The 25,194-nt window shown below is 32.6% G+C and overlaps 4 protein-coding genes across 4 annotated transcripts; 1 reads left to right on the top strand and 3 right to left on the bottom strand.

Annotated features, from left to right (window-relative positions):
• Window positions 1-1,522: 1,522 nt before the first annotated feature.
• On the bottom strand, window positions 1,523-8,040 carry LOC105109301 (E3 ubiquitin-protein ligase RING1-like). The gene is given in 3 exon segments (XM_011003955.1): window positions 1,523-1,751; window positions 7,092-7,635; window positions 7,637-8,040. Coding segments are annotated over 2 exon segments (879 nt in total). The 5' UTR covers window positions 7,994-8,040; the 3' UTR covers window positions 1,523-1,751; window positions 7,092-7,113.
• Window positions 8,041-8,604: 564 nt separating this feature from the next.
• On the top strand, window positions 8,605-9,683 carry THX (thioredoxin X). Its single transcript, XM_011003956.1, has 2 exons — window positions 8,605-9,016; window positions 9,298-9,683. The coding sequence occupies exons 1-2, from the start codon at window positions 8,672-8,674 to the stop codon at window positions 9,502-9,504; spliced, it is 552 nt and encodes a 183-aa protein (XP_011002258.1). The 5' UTR covers window positions 8,605-8,671; the 3' UTR covers window positions 9,505-9,683.
• On the bottom strand, window positions 9,540-12,103 carry LOC105109303 (sugar transport protein 10-like). Its single transcript, XM_011003957.1, has 4 exons — window positions 11,850-12,103; window positions 11,421-11,743; window positions 10,710-11,339; window positions 9,540-10,598 (listed from the first exon to the last, which is right to left on the bottom strand). The coding sequence occupies exons 1-4, from the start codon at window positions 11,980-11,982 to the stop codon at window positions 10,140-10,142; spliced, it is 1,545 nt and encodes a 514-aa protein (XP_011002259.1). The 5' UTR covers window positions 11,983-12,103; the 3' UTR covers window positions 9,540-10,139.
• Window positions 12,104-22,848: 10,745 nt separating this feature from the next.
• Window positions 22,849-24,733, bottom strand: LOC105109300 (sugar transport protein 10-like). Its single transcript, XM_011003954.1, is given in 4 exon segments — window positions 22,849-23,360; window positions 23,447-24,076; window positions 24,163-24,485; window positions 24,601-24,733. Coding segments are annotated over 4 exon segments (1,536 nt in total). The 3' UTR covers window positions 22,849-22,910.
• Window positions 24,734-25,194: the final 461 nt, after the last annotated feature.

The following is a 25,194-nucleotide window of genomic DNA, read 5'->3' as shown; positions in this document are numbered from 1 at the left end:
ATTTGAAGGATAAAAATATAAATTATTATTTTTATTATCATTAATAAATTTGCAATAAAATATTATTACAAAAAAAATCATATAATTAATTTAAAGAATAAAATTAAAAATTATTATTATTTATGCTATAAATATTATTATTTTTATTATAATTGAAAGGTATTAATATTAAAATAGTATTGTTTTATAAATATTAGTATTTCTATTATAATTCAAAGTATTAATATAAAAAATATTATTATTAGTGATACAATTTTTTTTTATTATTTCAAAATATTAATATAAAAAAATATTATTATTTGGGGTATAAATATTATTATTTTTATTATAATTGAACTAATAATATTTAAAGCACAAATTATAATATATTTGATGTTAATACTTCCAACTATAATAAAAATAATAATATTTATAAGTGAAATAATTATTTTATAAAACCTAATACCGAATAGCTTTAGATCCTAACAAATGACCTAAGAAAATTAAATCCTAAAGACCCATTAACCTTGAGTCTAGACACCAAACACAAGAACACTGAAGCCTACTGCAGGACTTATAAGAATATTAGGTTTAGATGTAAAACCCATGAGCCTTAAATCTCGTCAAGATCTTCAACTATACTCGTGAATCTAACCCAGCACACAGGTAAGCTCCAACATTAGGTGTCCCCACGTTGAGCGCTGGTCTATCTTAACACCCAATGCTTGTTAGCCCCAACATTAGAGTCCACATCTCGAACTTGCAGCCCTACCAAAACTAAAACTAGCTATTTTCTCCTTAACCATCCTCTTAATATCTAATGCATCCTAGTATCAAACCCCACGTCACCCCTCCCATTCTGTCTTTGCAACTTCTTATGATAAGGCTAGTTCTGTCATTACACTGTTGTAATACATAATACTTTATATCTAGATAAACAATAACAGGAACACTAAACTCTTTTAGTATATTATATAATTAAGATAGAAGTTCATAAACAATATAGATTTGATAACATATGAGTATTTGAGTGATAGGCAAGGTATGAAAACCCATTACCATAAAAGAATTCCTGCTGTCATTTACTTGAGCCTTGTAGGAAAATTTTGTTCATTGACTCTGCATGCCTTTCATGCCCCGCACATGCATACAAATTTTGATATTACCTTTTGCCAGATGCAAGAAGCTGCTTTCCAAATCAAGATTTTCAAGATCTAATAAATCTTTGAAACTGCCTGCTTGCACAACTTCAATGATATCTTTTACCACTGTATTCTTTTTCTACTCACTACTTTCTCCTTATCCACCATACTCCTTTTCCACTCAAACACCGTGTTACTTTCTGTGCAGGCATCAATGGTTCTTATTCTTGAATACATTCACAGGTACAATACACATAGATAGCTTTTGACTTGTCATATAGAGTAAGAGAGTTTCGCAGACACTCTACAGATTCTGAGAGAGTTATCTATACACTGCCGGTGGCCGAAGCCTCTAGTTGGCCCTTCCTAGTATGTTAAACTCATTCAATGAACAAAAAATGAATAATAACAGAAAAAAGGGGCATTTCAGGATATAGAACCTATAAAAGTTAATATACAACATGAAAATCAATTTTGAATATATGACAAAAACTACTGTGTTCGGACCTTCCAGAAGTAAATATCAGCAAATCTTAAAATATATTCATGTCAACATACAGGAACTTGCTTTCCAGTTTCCAGATTCCATGTTCACAAAGAAAAAAATTCTTTGCAAAATTCTTTCCACACCTACAAAAGTAGGTCAAACAGAGCCTGTCAAGAAGATGAAGACAAAATAATCCATAATGGTACTGTATAAAATATTAAAAGAAAATTTATTATTAGAAGAAAACATGTAACTAGATAAAAATGAAACGAGGGCCATGTTTACAATGACTTTAGTTAGCATTACCATCTGACGGATCAAGTATGTTGGTATTTTAAAAGCATGAAGATAATAACCATTACTTCAAACAGTTGGTCAAATCCCACATCTAGAAATCCGCAATTTGCAAGTTGTATTCTGCCAGAAATCATATAGGAGAAGAAATGGAAATTGGAGAGAAAAAAAAACAAACAAACCAATTATAATCTCAAACCACCACTTAAAACTACCCAGTTCTCAACAAAACTTGATTTATAAACAGCAGGTCTTAGAAAGATACAAACTTCAAAGTGCGAGATGTAGTTGGAAATTTCTAAACATTAAGCTACAAGGATTAAGGTTATGTTTTGGCATGACTTTAAGATTTTGAAAGAAAAGTTGTGAACATGTTTGGTTAGGAATTGCTTTTGACTTAAATCAAAACTTTGTTAAAAAATTGACTCAAAATTTTGCTTTAAATCAAAACTGTTGACATGGATTCTAACTTGCACTACGTCTATTTTTTTGTTTTTAAAAAAAACCAAAAGTTGTTTTAAGTCATTTTTTCATTAGACATACTTCTAATCTGACTTATTTTGTCATAAGTTATTTATGAAAATAACTTTTGACATAGAATTCAAAGTCCTAAGTTATTTACAACAGTTTCAATGTTCAGGAGACCAGAAACTCCAGTGTGATCACCCAGCCTAAGTAAAGATCCCAAGATTCAACTTGTTTGGGGGTCAAGTCTGACACAAATATGGATTTCGATTCTCAGCTACTGCCCACATAATGACTGAAAAATAAATTACAAGGGACAACAGCGTTACAACCTGTATAACTGCTTAAAGAAAGATTTTATGGTGGAGCCACAGAGACATGAACATATAGAAGCAATATGCTTGCTGCTGTGAGCACTTACTGCGAACTGAGCACTCAAATGCTCCTTCCAGAAGAAGGATAAAAACACTAAAGGAAAATGCTCTTCAATATCCTCAAGATCCACAATCATGAGACAACCAAAGGTATTGAAAAAACAAATAAGAGGAACCAAAACTAAAAGACAGAACAAAACTTGGTGACATGCAACCTCCTGTTAAACTTTTATTTTTCTTACTAGTCATTCTGTGACATAAAGTGTACCTAACATCATGCTGGTTCAGTAAAATATTTCCCAGTAACCCAACATCCATGCAACAGTCTCTCCACCTTGCCAAACTGCTCAGATTTCAGAGATCACCCAACATCCAAACTATTTTTTAACAGGTATGAGTCCAATGTGATCTATGGCAATGTATTAGTGATTATAACTCAGGAACTTGAAACGACATATAAGATTAAAGTTGTGAACTTATGCACGCTATCTTCATCTAATATCAATCAACATTCCATATGCACAACTAATTATCAAATTACACAACACTAAACCCCATTCTAACATTCAATTCCATTAATTCATCAACAACCATAAAATTTTCATGCAAATCGTGCTACTTCTAACTCATATTTCCTAAAATATCGTAAAAGATCTCATCCTATAACCACAAACTAAAACCCCTTGATATCTTTAGCCCAAATAAAACAAAAGCAATAAAATTTAATGGGGACACCAGACCCGAGACATAATTCACACATCTGTATGATCTATGAAGATGGAGGATAACTCAGCCCCAATGTTATTGAATTTTATTTGAGTTTATTTATTGGGTTTGATTTAGTTATTGATACATTTTTTATTTAGTGGGCTATATCTTCAATTATTTGTTCTAGTTAAAGTTTTAATATTTATATGTTATTTTTCTAAATGTTATATAATTTTTGAAGATTTGAATAAAATTTACAAAGTTGCAGACTTTTCCAACCCCAATTCTTTCTCTTCTTCAGCTCCATTCTTCTTTTCTTCAGCCTTTTATTTTCTTTCTTTGGCTTCTTCGTAGCTTATTCTTTCTTCTTTTTTTTTTTAATCTTTTTTGTCCCACGTCAGCTTTGTATAAACTTTTAATTGTTTTTACAATTAATGGATCTATTAGAGCTTGTGCCAAGCTTCAAAATTTAACACAGTTTCTAATCCCTAACAATTGTGAAGGATCATCATCAATAATGATCTAGAAAAAAAAAATTTGTCTTTCTGTTTATAGTAAAAAAAATAAAATAAAAAAATCACTCAGTCAAACAAACCTTAAAACCAAAAACCCTAGCCACTATTCATCTTCCCCTATATTTATTAGAAAGCCACCAGTATAGCTTGTTTGGGATTGCGGTAGCAGTTCAAAGTGCTTTTCGCTTAGAAATGCATTAAAATAATATTTTTTATTTTTTAAAAATTATTCTTGAGATCAACACATCAAAATGATTTAAAAAAAATAAAATAAAATAATTTTTAGCAAAAAAAAATTGAATTAAGGGAACGTAGCAAACGGGGTTGCTGTCCACCCATCCACCACAGTAGTCACCCACAAAACCCCCACCCATCACAACCCAACAACTTCCCTCATCAAGAAATCAACAATCTTCAGTTTTACAGTAGCATCAAACCAATTCCAGCTGATCTTCAAGCCGTCATTATCAAAAAATCCATCACATCCAGCCACACAGTAACCAGCAAATCAGCACATTCATACCACTTAGCCACACCACTCAACCCAATCCATCCCTACCACTAGAGTCGCCTTAGCCTCAGCCATTACCAAATCAAACTACCACCACAACCCACAACCCACAAATAAACATAGCCAACACAAACCCAACTTTAGCCCCTATATCCACTACCCACTAACAAACAGAAAACCACAATAGCTAGTCTTTACCATCAACCACTATGCCACCAACCAACTTGGTACCAACCACTCTATGTCATAGACTAGCCACTGCACCCACTACTACTAATAACCACAATAAGAGACAATAAATCTCCAATAACAGGCAAATCAACTAGCAACTCCATCACACCGACAATCCACCACAGAACACAATTGATTCAAGCCTTCAATTTACATCAACATGCGTGTTCAAGCATAAGATTGCACCAAATGTTTTTGGCTATGAGAGGTGTGAAGAAGAATGGTTTTAGAAGAGTCTTGTTACTTTTGCTTTATTGTCAATTTAGTTGTAATTTTGTTTTATATTGATTTATAAAATAAAAAAAGTTAACAAAGAAAAGTTAGAAAGTCAAAAGAAAAGGTGAAAAAAAGAGTGACAAGTGATCGAAGAAAAAGGAGAAAAAAAAGAGACAACAACAAACAAGTCAGACGACATCAGTAATACATTGACAACATTTTACATAATTCAAAGAGGTCCAGCTGCGATTGAGTTTGATGATTTGAATCATTATCAGTAAATTACTCAACTTTTTGATTCATTTAAGTTTACTTCTTTAGTTTCGTACTTGTTATTCAATTAATGAGTGCCTTTTTGTGTTAGGAAAAAAAATCTTGTTTTACATAAGGCATTCATATTCTACTCACCTATCAAAGTTATCATCTATATCTATTTATTAGTTCTTTTATTATCTTTAGAGCTTGCGAGGTTTATGGAAATTTGTGACTTTTGTTTGATCAACCCTTTTACACTTAAAGACTAGCAATGCATGTTTACAATCCATAGGGTATTATTGTAACTTACAAATACAAACTAACAAATCCTCAATTACTACAGCTCAATTCCACAAAAATGCAACATAACATCAAAATAACAAAAAAATGGTTTTGTAAATAAAGGTCATTCACACAAGGATATATGCTAAACAAGCATCCACTGGCATCTTCAAGAAGAAAAGTCTCTTCAATAGCATTGACATAGCAAATTGAGAGACAACAAAGGTCATGAAACAAGAAACCAAAAAACTCATAGTAGAAATACAACCTTATAATTAAGAAACCAGGAACTCAGACAGCCATATAGCATGCAAGAACTCATACTTCTATAATGCAACCTTCTATTAAAAAGCTACCAACATTATGCAACTGTTGTGAAAGATTCTCTGTAACTCAGCTCTATAATCATTGAATATTCCCAACTATTGTGAAAGATTCCCTGTAACTCAGTTCTACAATCATTGAATATTACACAACAATCTCTCCAACTGGCAACTGCTCTAATTTTAGATATCAAATTACCCTAAAATTACCTCCCACAATAAAAAATAATTAGTCAAATATGAACTTTGGTCACATTTCAGTAAAATAAATCAGGGCCTTTGAATATCATATCTAGCCAAACTGAGCGAAATTTCCTAGTTAACCAATATTAGGTAAATTGAAATACAATGCCACAGCTAATATACAAAATACTTTGCCACATTGTACAAACTAAAAATGCTGATCATGACTCTCTCCTACTTGATTTCATCATTCCATATAAATTTCTCAAAACAAGCTTCTTCAAACTAACTAAACTATCCTTAAGAAAACACAACTTGCAATAACAAACTACTGAACCCCTAATCCCTCAAGCCCAGTTCCAAAAAACAAAAAAAAAAAGGCAACCAAATTTCGCCATGTTGTCTCAACATAATAAAACATGTTAAAATCCTCAAATACTTTTCAGAAGTACAAAAAACTACTCATTTTCCAATTTATGAATTCTAATCTCATATTCCTTTAATTACTCAATCTAAATTCATGCAAAGCAACAATTTACAACATAAACACAAACAAAACCTATTGTTCCTCCAATACAAACATTCCAACTTCTAAATGGTACTCCAAATAATTTCAAACCAAACACTCCATAATCTCAATCAATATTCAACAAAATCAACACATTTAAAAAACAACTCCTAGAACACAATAGGCATGGTCATAAACAAGAGTAAATAAATAAATACAGGAAAAACCTACTCGTTCTCAAATTTATGATATTTAAACCCTAATATCCTCTTCTCATAACCCCTTAACTACTCAGAATTTAATAATTTTTTTTTTACATGAAATAGAGTCATAAGATAAACATAAAGCAATACACTTTACAACAAAAACACCTGATAAAACATAAATACAAACAAAAAAAAAACCACTCACCAAAAGAACAACTATTCATTCTAACTCCACAAATCTATTAAACTACTTCCACAGCAACACTAAACCAGAAACCCCTTAAGCAACCAATCCAAATTTAACAACTGCAACAACATTTACACCAAAGAACAACTTAGAAAGCACAATCTAAGAATGTAAACAAACACACACACACACAAACACCAAAATAATAATAATTATAACACTCACCAATGATCGCCAATCCAATATGTCAAGAACTGCTTTGTCCACCACCACCACCACCACTTCCACCAAACGCCCTCGGAATTGAAATAGTAAACCTTCTCTCCATTCCTCCGACGCTACCCCCACCACTCTCTTGCCCTCTAGGAGATCTATTGTCGTAATCAGGATCATCAGTAGGCAACTCATACCGACAAACCAGACACGAATTATGCATGTTCAACCAAGGCATTATACAATCCTCATGAAACACATGTTTACATGGCATCCCTTTGACTTCTTCTCCTCCCTCAAACTCATCTTTACACACAGCACATTGATTATTCATCTCTGATTTCATCATCTCCTCGGTAACCTTCATCGTGGGCAATGCCTCAATTGCCTTTTTCGACGTCGGAGGCGTCCCATACCTGTTCGGGTCATTCTCAGCCAACTGTTGGATCAGTTGCTCCAAACCCGACCCAATAAAATAATTACCAAAATTACTATCTGGGAATCGAAGACCAGGTTCGTGTCCATTGTTCTCAATCACGAACTAGACCCTACCCCCCACCAGAATGAAGGTTTTGGAGGTGAGAACGGAGGAACTCAAGGGGGTTAAACGCATTCGGGCCGGAGAACCCTGGTCGAGCTGGAAATTCAGTGCCAGAGTTTTGGAAGAGGAGAGGAAAGAGAGAAGAGAAGGGGTCAAAAGGGTCGTTGAAATACGAGTCGGGGAATGGATTCGGGTTTTGAGGGTTTTGGGTTTCGAATTCTTCAATGAAGCTATCGTGGCAAATTGGGCAATATGGATCATCGTAGGAAGAGGCAGGAATCGAGACTGTGCGGTTGCATTGGTAGCAGAAATATTGTTTCGATGTGGTTGCGTCGGTCACTACAGGTAATGAGGGAGCTCCGGTGAAGGACATGATTGGTATTACGTTTGTCAGAAGGGAGAGTTGTTATTATTATAATTGCTATAAGAGCCTCAGGATTAGATATTCTAGGTGTCTGTTAATAAATTGGGTTTTGGATTAGTCCATGGTGAATTTAATTGCAGCCCATTAAAAAGCCCATAAGAGTAAATAAAGCTAATTTTATTGAAAATTACTCTTAAGAATTAAATTAATTTATTTTTATATTTTATAATCTGTTTTTAATCTATTTTTATAAGTTTAGCTGCTCTATCTATCCTTGCGATCTATACATTTGTTAGGTATTTTAATAGAAACTTAAAATCAATCTAATTTATTATAAAATAATATTTGTCATGTGAAATTAAAATTTAATTTTTTATTTACTTTCTTTTCAAAAGAATATATATTTTAAAAAATATTGATACAAACACCTAAAAATCTAAAATTTAAAAGAATAAAAATAAAAGGAAAATGAAATGGCTCTCTTTATCATAAACAAGCGACGCCCATCATCCACGTGAACCCCACGTGGCCATGCTCTTTGACGTGGCAAAAACTCATCCATTGGCTTCTTTTTTTTTTTTTTTTTAAAAAATTCTTTTATCCCTATGCACCTCCAAAAACCTTGTACGCAACATCTACCAATGCTGTAAAAATCCCTGCAACTCTCTCTACCTCTCAAGCTCCACCATGGACAAGATTATCCTCTCAAGCACTTCTAGTCCTCTATCCATCTCTTCTCTTCCTCCACTTCGCACTGTTACTTCCACAGCTTCTTTATCTTCTCCGAAGAAGCTCTTCTTGTTGCGTTCGACTCAAAGTCAAAGAAAACTATCCTCTTCTTCAAGAAGGTCAACCAGCTTCTGTAAAGTTCACAAGTCTACTACAATAACATGTGGAGCTATTGCAGAGATTAACGAAAGTGAGTTTCAAAATGTCGTCTTAAATTCTGACCGTCCAGTTCTTGTTGAGTTTGTGGCAACCTGGTGTGGTCCTTGTAGGTTAATATCTCCTGCCATGGAATCTGTGGCTCAGGTATCTCTTTTTTCTTACTATATTATTCAATCATGACTATACATTAGCCTTCGATTACAAAAGGGTTTTCTTTTTCACTGTCCCAATTCATGTATTTTTGAGATGTGAGCAAAAAGAATTAATTCTCATGATTTTTCTAGTTAATTTGATGTGGATAGCATTTGGTGCGCCAGAGCTGGTTGGAGGGTGCTATCTAGATGTGATTAAGAGGCGCTTTCTATTGATAGGGCCAAGAAATGGTCAATCTTTTCTGATATGGTTTTTGTTTCTCTAACTTTTAGGAATATGGGGATAGATTGACGGTTGTTACGATCGATCATGACGCGAACCCCAAATTAATTAAAGAGTATAGAGTCTATGGATTGCCTGCTTTGGTTCTTTTTAAAGATGGGAAGGAAGTGCCTGAAAGCAGAAGGGAAGGTGCAATTACAAAGGCAAAACTTAAAGAATATGTTGATGCTCTCTTGGAGTCCATATCAGTTGCATAGACATGGGTATTCCTTCAACATTTTCGCTAGTTTTGAGAATCATGTGATGTGAGCAAATGTCCAGCTTTCGTTGACATTTTCTAATATTACGGTCTGTATAGACATCCAATTGTATAATTTGAGCTGATGAATAACATAGGACATCATTTTCAAGAGAAGATCTTGAACTTCTTAAATTATTGAGGATTCCTTCTGGTTTATTTGTTTATTTGCAGTATTGTTGGAATTATCTTTACGTTCTTGCTCTTGATGTTGAAGAGAGTGGTGAAATTAGTTGGCTGAGGGTGAAATATAATTTCTTAATATTTAATTTGATGACTGTAAGATTGACGATGATATTAAATTTTCTAGAGGGAAATTAAATTGTGATGTATTGAACAAGTTGGATGAGTTCCAGATTTTATGTTGTAATTTAAACTGTAGGTTTATTGATTTGGTAAGAAAACTAGAGAGTAACCATATCCAGAAATGAGCAAATGAGGCGAAGTCTCTATTTTCAATGAAGAAGAAGAACTAGATAACAGGCTTTTGTATAAGAAGAAAGGAAAAAAAACCTATACTTTTTAACAATTACAACCACCGCTTGCAATCAAATCCGTGCGCGGTGCTACGTTTACTGTTTGTACAAGCTCATTTCACGCAGTCAGCTCCTTCAAGTTATGGCCTCCAATGACAGCATCATCAGGGATGTACTTGCCCCAGAACCAATGTGCCTTCCAAACAATGTTCATTTCTTCTATTGGGACATTCTTTGTCTCGGGCAAGAAGAAGTAAATGAAGACGGTCATGATAACAACAAAGCCAGCAAAGAACAAGAATAGACCAAACTTCAAGTGGCAGAGCATGGTGAGGAAGAACTGGCCAATGAGGAAAGTGAAGAACATGTTGACTGAGACATTGATGGCTTGCCCTGCTGATCTAATCTCAAGAGGGCAGATTTCACTAGGGACTAGCCATCCCAATGGACCCCAAGACCAGGCAAATGCTGCTACATAAGCACAGATCAAGAACAATACAAAGTCGGCTGTGCTACCTGACATGTTTCCTACACCCTTTGTTCCAAAGTTGATGCCTATCATGACTGCAACAAGTATCTGCAATCAAAGTAAACATATTCATTGAATCAGCATGAATCTAATGTGAATCCGTCATAGTTAGAAGAGTTTTAATATAGTAAACAAATTGGTTAAGGTTGCATTAAATACCTGGCAAATAATCATCTGAATGCCTCCTTCAAGGAACAAAATTCTTCTCCCAAACCTATCAGCTGAGTAGATGGAAACAGCTGTACAGACAACATTGACTATGCCGGTGATGACTGCAGACATAAGTGAAGCATCATCTCCGAAACCCAAGGTCTTAAAGAGAACAGGTGCATAAAAATTGATGACATTGATTCCAGTAATTTGCTGGAAGAATGGAATCAATATGCAAATGACAAGCTGAGGCCTGTATCTTGGCTGCAAGATGTTTTTCCATGGGTGTTCCACTCTCTTTGCAAGCTCATTTGCGGCTGCAAGGTCTTGGAATTCTGCTTCAACATTGTTCGTGCCGCGAATCCTTTGCAACATTTTCTTCGCTTTCTCGGGGTGGCCTCTCTCAAGGATAGAATTGGGAGTGTCTGGAAGGAAAAATGATCCAACAATCATCATTATAGCGGGGACAGCTGCAAGAGCCAAAGAAATTCTCCAGCCATATCCTTCTTTGATCTTTGATGTTCCGTAGTTAATGAGATTTGCAGCAAGGATACCGATTGTAATGGCCATTTGGAAACCAATGTTAAGCGCGCCTCTAATCTTTGCTGGTGCCATTTCAGATAGATAAATTGGAACAGACTGCAGAGAACAGAGAAAATACGAAAATCAATTTCAAACGCTATAACCATTTCCAAGCCAACACTGAGAGAAACAGTTTACCTGATTAGCAAAGCCAATCCCGACACCAAGCAACAAACGACCAAGTATAAGCATTGCTACATTGGCGGCAGCACCATTAAGAAAGGCACCAACAAGGAAGACCAACCCTCCAGACAACATAGAGATTTTACGGCCGAATAGTCTGGTAACCGTAGAGGAAAAGAAGGAGGCTACCAAAGCAGAAAGGTAGAGAGAAGATGTGAACAATTGCAACCAGTGGCTGTCAAATTTGCAGTACATGCTCTCTCGATGATCTTCATTCTCTTTGTGGTACACAGATGGGAAGAATTTCTTGAGAAATGAGTCCATAGAAGTCACCCCACCTGCAACATTGTACAGAATCATCCAGTCATTAATGCCTTCAGATATAATTAATCAATAATCTTCGTCACCACAGCAAAGATGATTAAAAGGTCTTCCATTTATTACCTGAGATACCAATGTCATAACCGAAAATGAGACCACCCATGGCAGCAACCAAACAGGTGGTGATAACGAAGGTAGTGACACGACCTTCATAGTTCCCCACCGTACTTGGCCCGACAAAAGCTCCTCCAGCCATCTTTTCTGTGAACTCTCTTGCACTTTTGGATGTGAATTTGCGAAGCGTGTAAGGGGTAGTTGTTAAGGAGTGCTTGGTTAGCACTTCTTTTTATTCCAGGTGATGAATAAAAGGATCTTTCAAGGCAATTCTTTACATGACCACCAGTGGATGAAACCGCAGAAAAAAGAATCCTTCAGACTATCTTTTGCTCAGTAGCTTTTCCAATGCTTTCAATCCAAAAGAGGCAACCCTTCATATAGTTTTTCTACCGCAGTCTGTGGACGCCAAGAGAGGGTGCCTTCCCTTTTGTTTTCGTCTATTTTTATCCAATTCCATTTTTAAATTTTCACGAGTTAGATTTAAGGTGGATTAATTAATAAGATGACATCATCCTCCATCTGCTGGTGCCTGGTGGCTGGGATTGATTCAAACCACATCCCTAATTTATAGATCATCCACTTGTTTAAGTAAAATTATGGAGGTTTCATTTGATGCAGCGATTGGACTACGCAATGTAAGCCTCCCACAGAATGACGACGACCATGTTCAGCATCTATATTCGATAATGGAAATCATTTTATCTCCAGTTAGTGATAGTCTAATGGTGCTTGTATGTTTATGCTGCATGCAGATAGCTTTTCAGAATAATGTTTTTTTAAAAATGTATTAAAATATTTAATTTTAATTTTTTTTAACATTAGTACATTAAAACTATGAAAACACAAATAATAATAATAATTGAAATATTTTTTCAACCTAAAAACACTTTTAAAAAACATTTAAAAACACAAACAGAAGATATGTCAAACAACCTGAAATTATTTCTGAGCTAGAGAATTGTGAATAAAATTAGGGCAAGGGATACTTCTGAACAGAATTTTGTCAAATACGAATGCTAAGTGAAGATGGCAAGAAATTAATAGGATGGATTCAAGTATTCACTGATCTTGAGTTCCAGTTAATTTATCTTTATCCAACTGAAGTTAGATTGTTGAAACAATGCATTCTGCATAACAGTCTACATTAGTTTGCTTCTGCAATCTAGCTACAGTTAGAAGTTTCCTTGGAAGACAAGTTTGGCTTGGAATTATTATATCAGAATTCTCATTGACCTGATAAATTAAACAAATAAATTCAATCCGATATTTGTAAGAGCTTCTTGTCAGTTGTGACTTGTGCGCTATTCTTGAACATGCCAATATCCATAGAAAGCCAAAAGACATGGCAGGAAGTTGGAGTTAGGAGGTAGTTTATCCAATCTTCAAGCCGTTGCCCCATATATAAGTGGAAGCATAAAGTTGATTATACATGCTTTCAAGCTCATATAAAATTCACCAGAATTAAAAATGAATTGTTTTAGGTGACAATAAAGAAATAATCATCGATTTATTGTGACTACATGAGTCAAAATAATATTCCACTCTTCATGAATCCTTCATTACATAGCATAATTGATGGATGCCTTTTTATCTGAGGGTGAACTCTTCTCACTTAGGACTCTTTGGCTTTTTGCATATGCTTGTTTTTCTCTTAAGAAAACAAATATTCTCTTAGTTTTTATTATTAAAACCTGAGAGTTGATTTTCCTTATAAAATAAGGATAGACGAGAGATATTGTCTCTTTGATAAAAATAAAATCTCCATGTAATATGTCAATTTATCATAATTCACTCGTCAATTTGACTTTTTAAATTCTCTTATTTTTCATAGAATTTAAGTCAAGTTTAACCATAGACACCCAATTATTAAATAGTGTGATTTAATATTACTTTATTGTCAATATCGTTTATATTGATTAATAAAAAAAATAACTAATGAATCTCTTATAATTTTAGAACCTCTACACTAATAATCCGTTAAGGTCAATGTAAAGACATCAACCTAAAAAAATATAACGACTTATAGTATTTTAGATCTTTTATACATTATAAAAGTTAGCACTTTGAACTCTTCCATAGAAGCTTTTCTAACCTCTTCTATATACTATTGATACTATACTTATAATTATGTTGCAGTTCTAGTAGCAACAAAAATTTACTGACACTAAGTTATAGTATCTCAATGTAATTCAAAAGTTTTCCTTTCATACTAGTATCATTAAGTTAAAGTCAAATTGTTTTTCTAGAAATGTCTTATAAGATTGAATCAATTATAATTGTATATGACAAGCTAAGGTAGCAAACATCACTCTTTTATCTTTGTGATATAATAAAAAATGACTAAGAGAAGTAATAAATAACAAACAAAAAAAATATCCATAAAAATTCACATGGTGAGGAAGTAGAGATCCATTCAGTCATCTTTTTTTTATAGTTGCTTTATAGTTGCTTTAGCACATGTAGTATGACATTCATATATGATAGAGAATTTATATATAAAATAAAAGCATATGTAGTTCTCTAAACACTATATAAGCCTTGATCTAGTCACTCCTAGAGTATCCAATTTAAATTCTTTAAATGCTAACCATGCCTAACACCAAATAATTGAACTCATACCTAGCTTTTTTAGGCTGATATGTATTGTGAGATCATCTAAATATAGTCATAAAGACCTTATATTAATATTTAATTAAGGAAATATTTTTCATGTCTCATTTTGCTCACTTAAGCATTAAAGTGATTGTTCATGTGAGTGAACCAATCAACCTATTTATATACTATATATATGGTTATATATATGTTCATGTATGTGTATGTGAGTTTGTTTGTTAATATCATTATTTCTTAGTATTTAAACAATATAGTGAAAATAAATACCTCATAAAAATAATGTTCATCCAAGTATAAGAAACACAAAGTATAGTAAGATTACTAATATAAAGATCAAAACCTACATAATCTTAATTCCCTAACATGAGTCTTAAATACATCTCTTAGTATAGGCTCAGTTAAGGAGCTTGCCATCATGTGACTCATAGATATGTACAACAAAGTCATTTCATTGTGTACCATTACAACTCAAATGAGTCAATATACAATATATAAAATTGTTGACAAAAATAGTTAATGAATTAGATCCATCGATGGGAAGCTCTTGAAGAAATTTGATATTCAAAGGTCTTTGAAGCTTTACATCACATGAGCTTAAACTATTAGAAATAGAAAAATATAAAATTCTTGGCCTGCAAGAATATAAACTATGAGTGACACAAAAGAAAAAATAATCATTTTGAACTATGTTAAGACTTAATTCTTCACTTATTGAGATATTTAGGTAGTTTAGGATTTATCCTTAGTTTAGTCATTCTAAAAAAAATCAAATCAAATGAAGAACAAATCATGTTATATTATATTACTCCTAGCTTGTAAAAGTTATAAACTATGAACACCTAAATAAATAAAACTTAAATTTTTCATGTTTTCTTTTACATCCTTGATATTAAAAGTTCAATTCAAGCTATAAACGAAAACAAATGAAAAGATACATTCATCTTAGTTCTTATAACCATCTTTGTAAAAAAAATCTTTATTTTTAAGATAACACTAAATATTTTCTCAAAAAATATTCACTTTTGAATATAAAGTGAAAAGAAGATTAAAAATAAATAAATGAAAGGTAAAATCACAATTTTCCCCGACTTGTGCTTGCTATTCCAAACAAAGTTTGCTTTAAATGTCATATGATTTAGTTTCCCTTCCCAATATCATTAGCACTGCAAACCTTGGATGTTTTTTAATTTTAAAAGTTTTTTTCTCTTTAAACTTAATTTCATCATCTGTTTTTTGTTGTTCATCACAAATTAAATCAATTTAGGATTCTATCACTATCTTTTATTATTGTAATCTAGAAATTTATTCCTCTATGAATTTCATTTGATTAGTCATCTCATGTAATTTGAGTTGCAAGGAATCATTTCTACCTTTAAATAAAGATGAGTGATCTCCACAAATAGTGATTTTCTCATCCTTTTACACATCAATCATACTTTGGCTAATTTCCTAATGATGTGAAATAAGAATCCACATCCTTCAAAAAGATCTTTATCATATCCATAGAAGTTATAGGATCAACATGAAAGTACTTCAACATCTAAGAGAAAAAAGCTCACTTAATAAAACATGCTTGAATTCTTTCTAAAAAAATCTCTAATAATCCAACTAACATGATCGATCTCATAATATCATCATAAATGAGAGAAGGTATAGTTAGGCCAAACATTAAAGAAAAAAAAAGTATCAACTTGGGTTTAGAAACATATGCATGCCTTTGAAATACAATACCATATATGTGAAGCTCAAAAGTCATTTTTTCTTCACCATCATCTCTAGTTTCATGAGCAATACAACTTGAGTTTAGAATTCCTCCATCAATGTTGCTAGTATAACCTTTATAAGGAGTTGAAGGTGTGGTAGAAGATTCTACAACTACTATAATCACTTTAGTGATATTATCCAACTTATTTGGAAGATTTGAATCTTAAATCCCTAAAATAGTTAAAAGAGATTGAAATTAAATGAGATAAGTATGAAATATACATATAAACAATAAAAAAAAATTCATTATCAAAAGTAAAAGCAACTATTAAAAAGTCAACCACCTTTTTAAGAAAAAAAATGAAGGAGGTAGATCAAAATTCTTATCCCTACTGCTATGCCCAATGTGAGTAGAAATCTAAGGAGAAGTGTCATCAAGATATGTAATATGTGTCATAATAGAAGGATTATCCACCTCTCTAGGATAGTAAAGCGGAGAAAGGAGATTTGAATCTTTGTTTTCACTACTTGTCCTATATTGACTAGAGATTTAATGTGAAAGCAACCTTCTTGTGTTTTCTTTGTAGAGGACTAATTTTATGGTTCAAAACGACCATGCTTTTGAATAGAAGGTAGAGGTGGAACCATTTTGGTGGGAGTTTTTTATTTTTTTTCTTGATATTATCTTAGTATTCTCATTCAAATTCAAAGAAAAATTGTTATTTTCACTTTAAAAAAGGACTCTCATAGAAATATTGATGAATTAAGAAAAAACTTTGTTATCTTACCAAGTTATGTAACTTGGATCAACTTCTAGGGATACCAAGTTGTTAACTTTTACATGGAATGTTGCATTATTCCCTTACTTTGTAAGAGAAAGTTAAGCTTTTTTTAAAAAGGATGGGTCAATAAGACATTATAGTAGGATAAAAGTACCTATAAATCGTTTTTTAAACCCATGTCGCCGAGTAAAACAATGAGGATTATACATCTTTAAAATATATTTTCTTCCTTTACAATATGATAAATATATAGGAAGAATACTCGGCATAAACTCTAAAGTTTCATTTCTCGTTTATCCATTATCAAGGTCAAAGATTATTAGGCTAAAGAACTAAAGCCAAGCAAAAGTCTTGAGTTTAAGGTGGACCATGTAACAGTTTACGACAATCTGTAGCATTAGGTTCCTACATTGAAATGCATTTAAAGTGCCTTTAAATCTCTTAATCATTTAAAAAGGTAATCATTACCAATAATAACATATACCAACGATAAAAGTGTAATCCAGCCCAAGCATAGAAAAAATGCTTAGAAAATAAAGTTAGTGTAGTCCCATGTTATATAGTAACAATAGATAATTAATAGTCTAAGATAGGCTTATATATATATATGCTAAAATATAATGAATTAGGCTATAAAAGATATATGTTGACATTTTTAAAGTAGTCTTAAATATGCCAACACGAATGAAATCTTCATTCTACAAAAATAAAAATTGCCAAAGCTAAAGACTTAGATAAGTAACAAGTTTCAACTAGTCATAATCTTCAAGTGTTCAATCAATGCCTAAGAGAGTGAATGGATCTTCTACTTTAGTAGATCTTTTTAAGTACCTCGTATGATACGAGATATCTTTAAAAAATATTTTTATATCACTTGACCCTTTTTGTTTCCCACATGCATCAATTTTTAGCTTTGGAATAGATTTATACTCTCATGACAAACTAGGATTTTGTGTGAATGATTCATAATTAAACTAAAAATTAAGTCAATTTGTATGATGAATTCTATCACAATTCCTTTCTTGTGCAAGCAAAAACCTAGAATAAATAAAGGGAAGTCGTGGGCAATGGGGATTCACCTTCAATATATGAGAACTCTTCAAAACTAGGGACAACCTCTTCATAGTACTCTTCTAAACTAGATAAACCAATGATGTTGCACATTTTCCAAATTAAAATCCTAAAGGTGTTCCTAAAAAGACACTAAGTCCCTGTCAATGCACAATGCATATTATTTAGGCGATGTTATTAAAAGAGGTTGAGTTTAATGCATTTGCCAATTCATTGTTTTTCTTTAACAACATTTGGTAAGCTTTTACAAACCAATCCCAAAATCCTCTAAGATACTAAATGCCTTCTCATAAATTAAGTTTATTCCCTCATATATCTTTACTTTTGTTGATTAAACTTGCAACATAGGCTTATGGAGCATTATGTTCATTATTATGATTAGAAGAAACATATAAAGATGGTTGATGATCTGACATAGTAATCATCAGACACTATTTGTCTCTATATTGGGTACTCATTAACAGTCTTCATATCTACTTTTGAAAGTTGAGTTATCACTTTCACACTACAAGGACCTGTTTTGGGCTTATGCATTACATGTCTAAGCTTCTTTGTCTTGCCACTTTGATGGTATTTCACTTTAATTTTTAAAAAGTAAATGTGTTTTATCAATTAACAACCCACCAATTAAATGGATGTTAATGTTTAATGACAATCTTAGAGTTTATTTTGGGAGAGGTCATTCCTATATAAAAAAAAGGGATTAAGATCTTTCTTATATATATATATATATATATATATATATATATAGTCCAAAATAATGTTGATCAACCATCTCAAAGTTCCAAGTTCTCAAGGTTCTTCTAAAAAAATTTACAAAATTTTCAAGTTTTCAAGAATATTCCAAAAAGATTTACTAAAGTTTCAAGTGTCCAAGCAATTCCTTTTTAAAAGGTTTACCAAAGTTTCCTATCATTGGGGAGCACCTGAAAGAATCACCACTTTATCTTTAAGCTTACAAGAATCCCTCTTAAAAAGATTCATGAGATCTCGAAGACTTTGAGGGTTTTTTTGAAAAGATTCGTGTAAATCTCCAAGTTTATTGGCTAAGAAATGTCCCAAGATACTTTTAAATTCTTGAATCCAAACAAAAATATAAAACTAAAGGTCAAAATTCATGAAAAAATGAGAGAAAATTTAGAGAGAAAGATAACAAAATAATTAAAAAAAGATAGGAAAAAAATGAAAAAAATCTCTAGAAAAACTTCTAAAAAATTAAAAGAAAAAAAATAATGTAAGATTTATATATAGTTATTTTAATGCTGTCATATAAATTCTCTAAATTTTCAACACTATTTGAGGACATTAATGTTGTATATATAAAGAAAGTTTCCTTGCTATAATAGGAGATAAGAGATGAACTTCTCTTTAAAAATACTTATCTAAACTAGATATACTTTTGATCCCATCATAATTCACAGATAGAAGAGATAAATTGAAAATAAATTTACTTATTGTGCCAAAATTAAAAAAAAAGCAAATTAATTTTAAAAGGGAATTTATAAACATTAAAATTTCTACAAGTCTAGGCCATGATCCAAAGATTTCTATGACCAAATAAATTAAATTTATTGGGGTTTGGGTCCAAGTTAAATTTGTTAGTTTTGGGCCCAAATTGAATTAAAACAAAATCCAATCTATATACATTTCATAATTTTTACTTTCATATCCTTCAAACTTTTAGTTAATTTTAAGTAATTTTAATATCAATTTTTCTAAAATATCCTTTAGATGAAGAAAATTTAAAGTAAATTACACCTGACTAGTATTTAATAGACAACAAAACCATAAAATCAAAAGGAACAAGCATACAAACATAAAAGACAAGTAGAGAAGACGAATAAGAAAAGGAAAAAAAATAATAGACTGAAGACCAAACACAAATACTTGGAAGTGCTTTCTAAGAAATTCAAATGATATTAAGGAAGTAAGGGATCCAAGTTCTTTTCTTCATCAAATCAAATAAAAAAAACTAAGAATCAAAGTCTGTTCCTTCATCAAACAAAATAAAGCTAACATCTCACATGGTTATAACTTTTAAAGTCATATAAATATTTTTTTTTTATCAAATTAAATCAAGTTAATATCTCACATGATTAAAACTTTCAAGTTCTAGTGAATACTTTTCGACTTTATGAAATCAAATCAAGTTAAGATCTCATATGTCGGGCTCGCGTGAATACTTTTCTTCTTTATCAAATCAATTCAAGTTAAGATCTCATATGGTTAAGCTTTTGAGCTTATATAAATACTTTCCATCTTTTACAAATTAAATCAAGTTAAGATCTCACATGAATAACTTTTTGGGCTCGTGTGAATACTTTTCGCCTTTATTAAATCAAATCAAGTTAAGATCTTACATGTTAGGCTCACATAAATACTCTTCTTCTTCGTCAAATCAAATCAAGCTAAGATCTCACATGATTCAAACTTTTGAGCTTGTATGACTACTCTTCATCTTCAACAAATCAAATCAAGTTAAGATCTTGTATGATTAAATCAAGTTAAGATCTCACACGTTTAAAGCTTTTGAACTCGTGTGAATAATATTTGTCTTTATGAAATCAAATCAAGTTATGATCTCACATGTTTTAAGCTTTCGAGCTTGTGTGAATAATCTTTGTCTTCATCAAATCAAATAAGTTAAGAACTCTCATGGTTAAAGCTTATAAACTCGTATGAATATGTTCTCATCTAAAGCAAGATCTAGATTTGACTGTTAATTAGAGAATTTGTGCATATGAATATCACCTCGAGAGAGTTTACATTTTTTTTTTCTTGTAATCAAATTTATTACAATAATTTTGACACCATTTTAATATATTTTTAATATGTGAAATTTTGTGTGGACAAAGACAAAGATGACATTTTTTTTCCAATACCAAATTTACTTCCATCAAGAAATATAATATATGAGGCCATCATTTTCCTAATTTCTTTTCCTACATTGTTACTTTTCTAAGCTTTTCTTTTCAACTTTGACTTAGAAGGACCTTCAAAGTACTTTTAACAATCAATAAACTCTTGAAAGCTCTCCATATTAACATAATAAGCAGCTTAATGATGATGTTCTTTGGTTGTAATATGAATATTACTGTATGTTTAATTTTTGTAATTAAAAAAACAACTAAAAGAATTCTTGAATTTATGATACCAAAAATCACTATAGTCCTAAATAAAAAATATTTTGGTCTGCAATAATGTTCCACAATGTTTTTTTTTTGTTACTCAATTTTTTTTCTTTTTAATTTCATCCATTTTTATATTGAGTTTATTTGGGATTGGATCTTAGGGTTTGCTTCGGCTAGCTTTGCATGGGATTCTCGTGATGTTAAGAAAAAATCCAACCCTTGGTTGATGCTCGATTTGGTAAAACAAGATTCAATTTCATTGATTTAAAGTGATTGAAGCTTTAGTGACTGAATTTAAAACTTACAAAACTATTAAATGAGGGAATGATTTGAAAAAAAGGAGAAATGTTAAAAAATATTTTTGTCCAGCCCACAATGTAGCATAAGCTACCAATCTAGTATAGCTTAAAACCCAACTAACCTTAAAATAAGCAGAAAAAAACATGAAAGAAATTGCAATATAAAACAATTACATATTATAATAGGAAAAATACCAGGTGGCAACTCTGAAAACCATTTAAGGTTTTTAGTAATCAAAATACTAGATGACGACTCTAAACCTTTTTACATGATAAAGTACAAGAATTCTTTATTCTTTTCACCCACACCCAAGGATTTCAATCTAGGAGGACGATTATCGTGATACTGCACACGTGCGACACAACCAATTGTATTATAAGTGAGTTGTTTTTATGAATGACATGAACACCCCTAAATATTATTGCCTAATGTTTGACAATTTATTTATTGCAAACAACTACATATTTTTATGGATCCTTTCTTTTATTTTGGTTATACAACAAATCCCTAATAGGTTTCATATATGATTACAATTTTAGTATCTGCACATCATATCTGTACAAATCCAATGGCAACTTAAGACATTATTGGATTAATGTTTTGACATAATATTATATCTGTAATTCATTTTGATGTTGTGAATAACCATGATAACTTTTTTAATAGATCATGCATAGTTAGTTTCATTGTTTATTATATGAAATAAAAGGTTGAGGGTACTAAAAGGTTAAAACTATAAATGCTGAAAGGGGAATATATGGAATCAATTCCTATCTTCAATTCTCAAGAATCTACTATAAGAAAAAATCCAACAGTTGGTAAACAAGATTCAATTTCATTGATTTAAAGTGATTGAAGCTTCAACGATTGGATTCCAAAGCTAGAAAAATGTAAAATCAGAGAATGATTTGAACGAAAGGGGCAAATGTTAAAAAAAAATAAATTAAAAGCCACCTCACAACAAAGCACAAGCCACCAATCTAGCATAGCTTAAAACCCAACAAACCAAAAAAAAGAAAAACATGAAAGAAATTATAATAAAAAACAATTACATATTAATTGTAATAGGAAAAAAGTTATTAACAACATGAGGGTATTTCTTTGTGGAAGAAAACAAGAGAAATTATAAGTATATATGGTTTGAAATTTGAGATTTTAGCTTATAAGAGGTCTAAGTTTGGATCTAATTAGAATATAGCATGGAATTTATGAATCATATGGACCAGTACTGATGAGAATTGGTTTGGATGTTTCCTGTTGTTTGAATTTTGAACAAAGTGAAATTGAAAATTCAAAAGAGAAGATATTCAAAAGACGAATAAAAACTTACAAACAAATAAAAAATCAGAGTGCATTGATCTTTATTTATTTTTTTTGAACTTGAAATGTTGCACAACATGTAATTAAAAAGCATATGTACATAGCCCCACGTGTCCAAAACAAATGTTCTCATCCTGATAGTGATTTCATGCAGTATGTGTTTCGACTCCAATGACAGCATCATCAGGGATGTACTTGCGCCAGAACCAATGTGCCTTCCAGACAGTGTTCATTTCTTCAATTGGGACATTCTTTGTCTCGGGCAAGAAGAAGTAAATGAAGATGGTCATGATAACAACGAAGCCAGCAAAGAAAAAGAAGAGACCAAACTTGAAGTGGCAGAGCATGGTTAGGAAGAACTGGCCAATGAGGAAAGTGAAGAACATGTTGACTGAGACATTGATGGCTTGCCCTGCTGATCTAATCTCAAGAGGGCAGATTTCACTAGGCACCAACCATCCCAATGGACCCCAAGACCAGGCAAATGCTGCAACGTAAGCACATATCAAGAACAGTACAAAGTTGGCTGTGCTACCTGACATTTCTCCTACACCATTTGTTCCAAAGTTGATGGCTACCATGACTCCTACAAGTATCTGCAATCAAGTAAGCATATTCAATGAATCAGCATGGATCCAACGTGAATGTAGTAAACAAATTGGTTAAGGTTATCATTAAATACCTGGCAAATAATCATCTGAATGCCTCCTTCAAGGAACAAAATTCTTCTCCCAAACCTATCAGCTGAGTAGATGGAAACAGCTGTACAGACAACATTAACTATGCCCGAGATAACTGCAGACATAAGTGAAGCATCATCTCCGAAACCCAAGGTCTTAAAGAGAACAGGTGCATAAAACATGATGACGTTGATTCCAGTAATTTGCTGGAAGAATGGAATCAATGCGCAAATGACAAGTTGAGGCCTATATCTTGGCTGCAAGATGTTTTTCCATGGATGTTCCACTTTCTTTGCAGCCTCACTTGCGTCCACGAGGTCTTGGAATTCTGCTCCAACATTGTCCGTGCCACGAATCTTTTGCAACATTGTCTTCGCTTACTCGGGGTAGCCTCTCTCTAGGATAGAATTGGGAGTGTCTGGAAGGAAAAAAGATCCAACAACAATCATTACAGCGGGGACAGCCGCAAGAGCCAAAGAAATTCTCCAGCCATATCCGTCTTCGATCTTTGATGTTCCGTAGTTAATGAGATTTGCAGCAAGGATACCGATTGTAATGGCCATTTGGAAACCGATGTTAAGTGCTCCTCTAATCTTTGCTGGTGCCATTTCAGACAGATAAATTGGAACAGACTGCATAGATCAGAGAAAATGAATATCAACATTCAACGTTATAAACATTTCAAGTAGAGAAAGACAACACTGAGAGAAACAGTTACCTGATTGGCAAATCCAACACCAACACCAAGCAACAGACGGCCGATGATAAGCATTGCTACATTTTTTGCAGCGCCGTTAACAATGGCACCAGCAAGGAAAACTAACCCTCCACTCAACATGGAGATTTTACGGCCGAATAATCTAGTTACCGTAGAGGAAAAGAAGGAAGCTACCAAAGCAGCAAGGTAGAGGGAAGACGTGAACAATTGCAACAAATGGCTATCAAACTTGCAGTACATATTGTCACGACGTTCTTCCTTCTCTTTATTGTACACAGATGGGAAGAATTTCTTGAGAAACGAGTCCATAGAAGTCACACCACCTGCAACGTTGTACAACAAAATAATCCAATCATCAGTACTTTTAAGACATAGACGTGATTCACCGGCAGTATTTGCCACTACAACAAGATAATTAAAAGGTGTTCCGTTTGTTACCTGAGATACCAATGTCATAACCAAAAATGAGACCGCCCATTGCAGCCACCAAACAGGTGATGATAACGAACGTTGTGACGCCACCTTCATAGTTTCTCCCCCCACTTTGCGCAAGGAAACCTCCTCCTGCCATCTCTATGCAATCTTAAATTGTACTTTCTTTTGCCCTCTAGATTGACAAAAAAAATGGTTTATCTCAGATGCATTACAAACTATTGATTGCTCAAGCTAGCTTTATAGAGTTTTCATGCCAGCAAAATAGGCGGATAAAATTTGACATTTTTCCGTGTCTCATTGTCCTCCATTGATTTTTTGCTTTCCTTGTGCCATCTCATGCCATGTTGTTGAGTGATAAGCCTAATTGTAGGATAGAGTCTTTGTCCAGCTCAAAACTGCTAGCAGATTACAAACTAAAAAGATCTCTAGCCACTGAAACAATTACTGTATTTGTAATTGTGCTTAATCTCTAGAGATGTTGAATAAGTAGCGAGGTTTGGATCGAACTTGAATGGTAATTAGGGTGGATGTTTATTTTGAGATGAACTTTTTTGAGCACTCCAGCTTGCACAGCCTGTTTCTTACTGGATTTCAGAA

This window comes from Populus euphratica, unplaced genomic scaffold (assembly GCF_000495115.2).
Source record: "Populus euphratica unplaced genomic scaffold, PopEup_1.0 scaffold303.1, whole genome shotgun sequence".
NCBI classification, from domain to species: Eukaryota; Viridiplantae; Streptophyta; class Magnoliopsida; order Malpighiales; family Salicaceae; genus Populus; species Populus euphratica.
The sequence above is the reverse complement of the archived record's forward strand: the minus strand, read 5'-3'. Positions and strand labels throughout refer to the sequence as shown.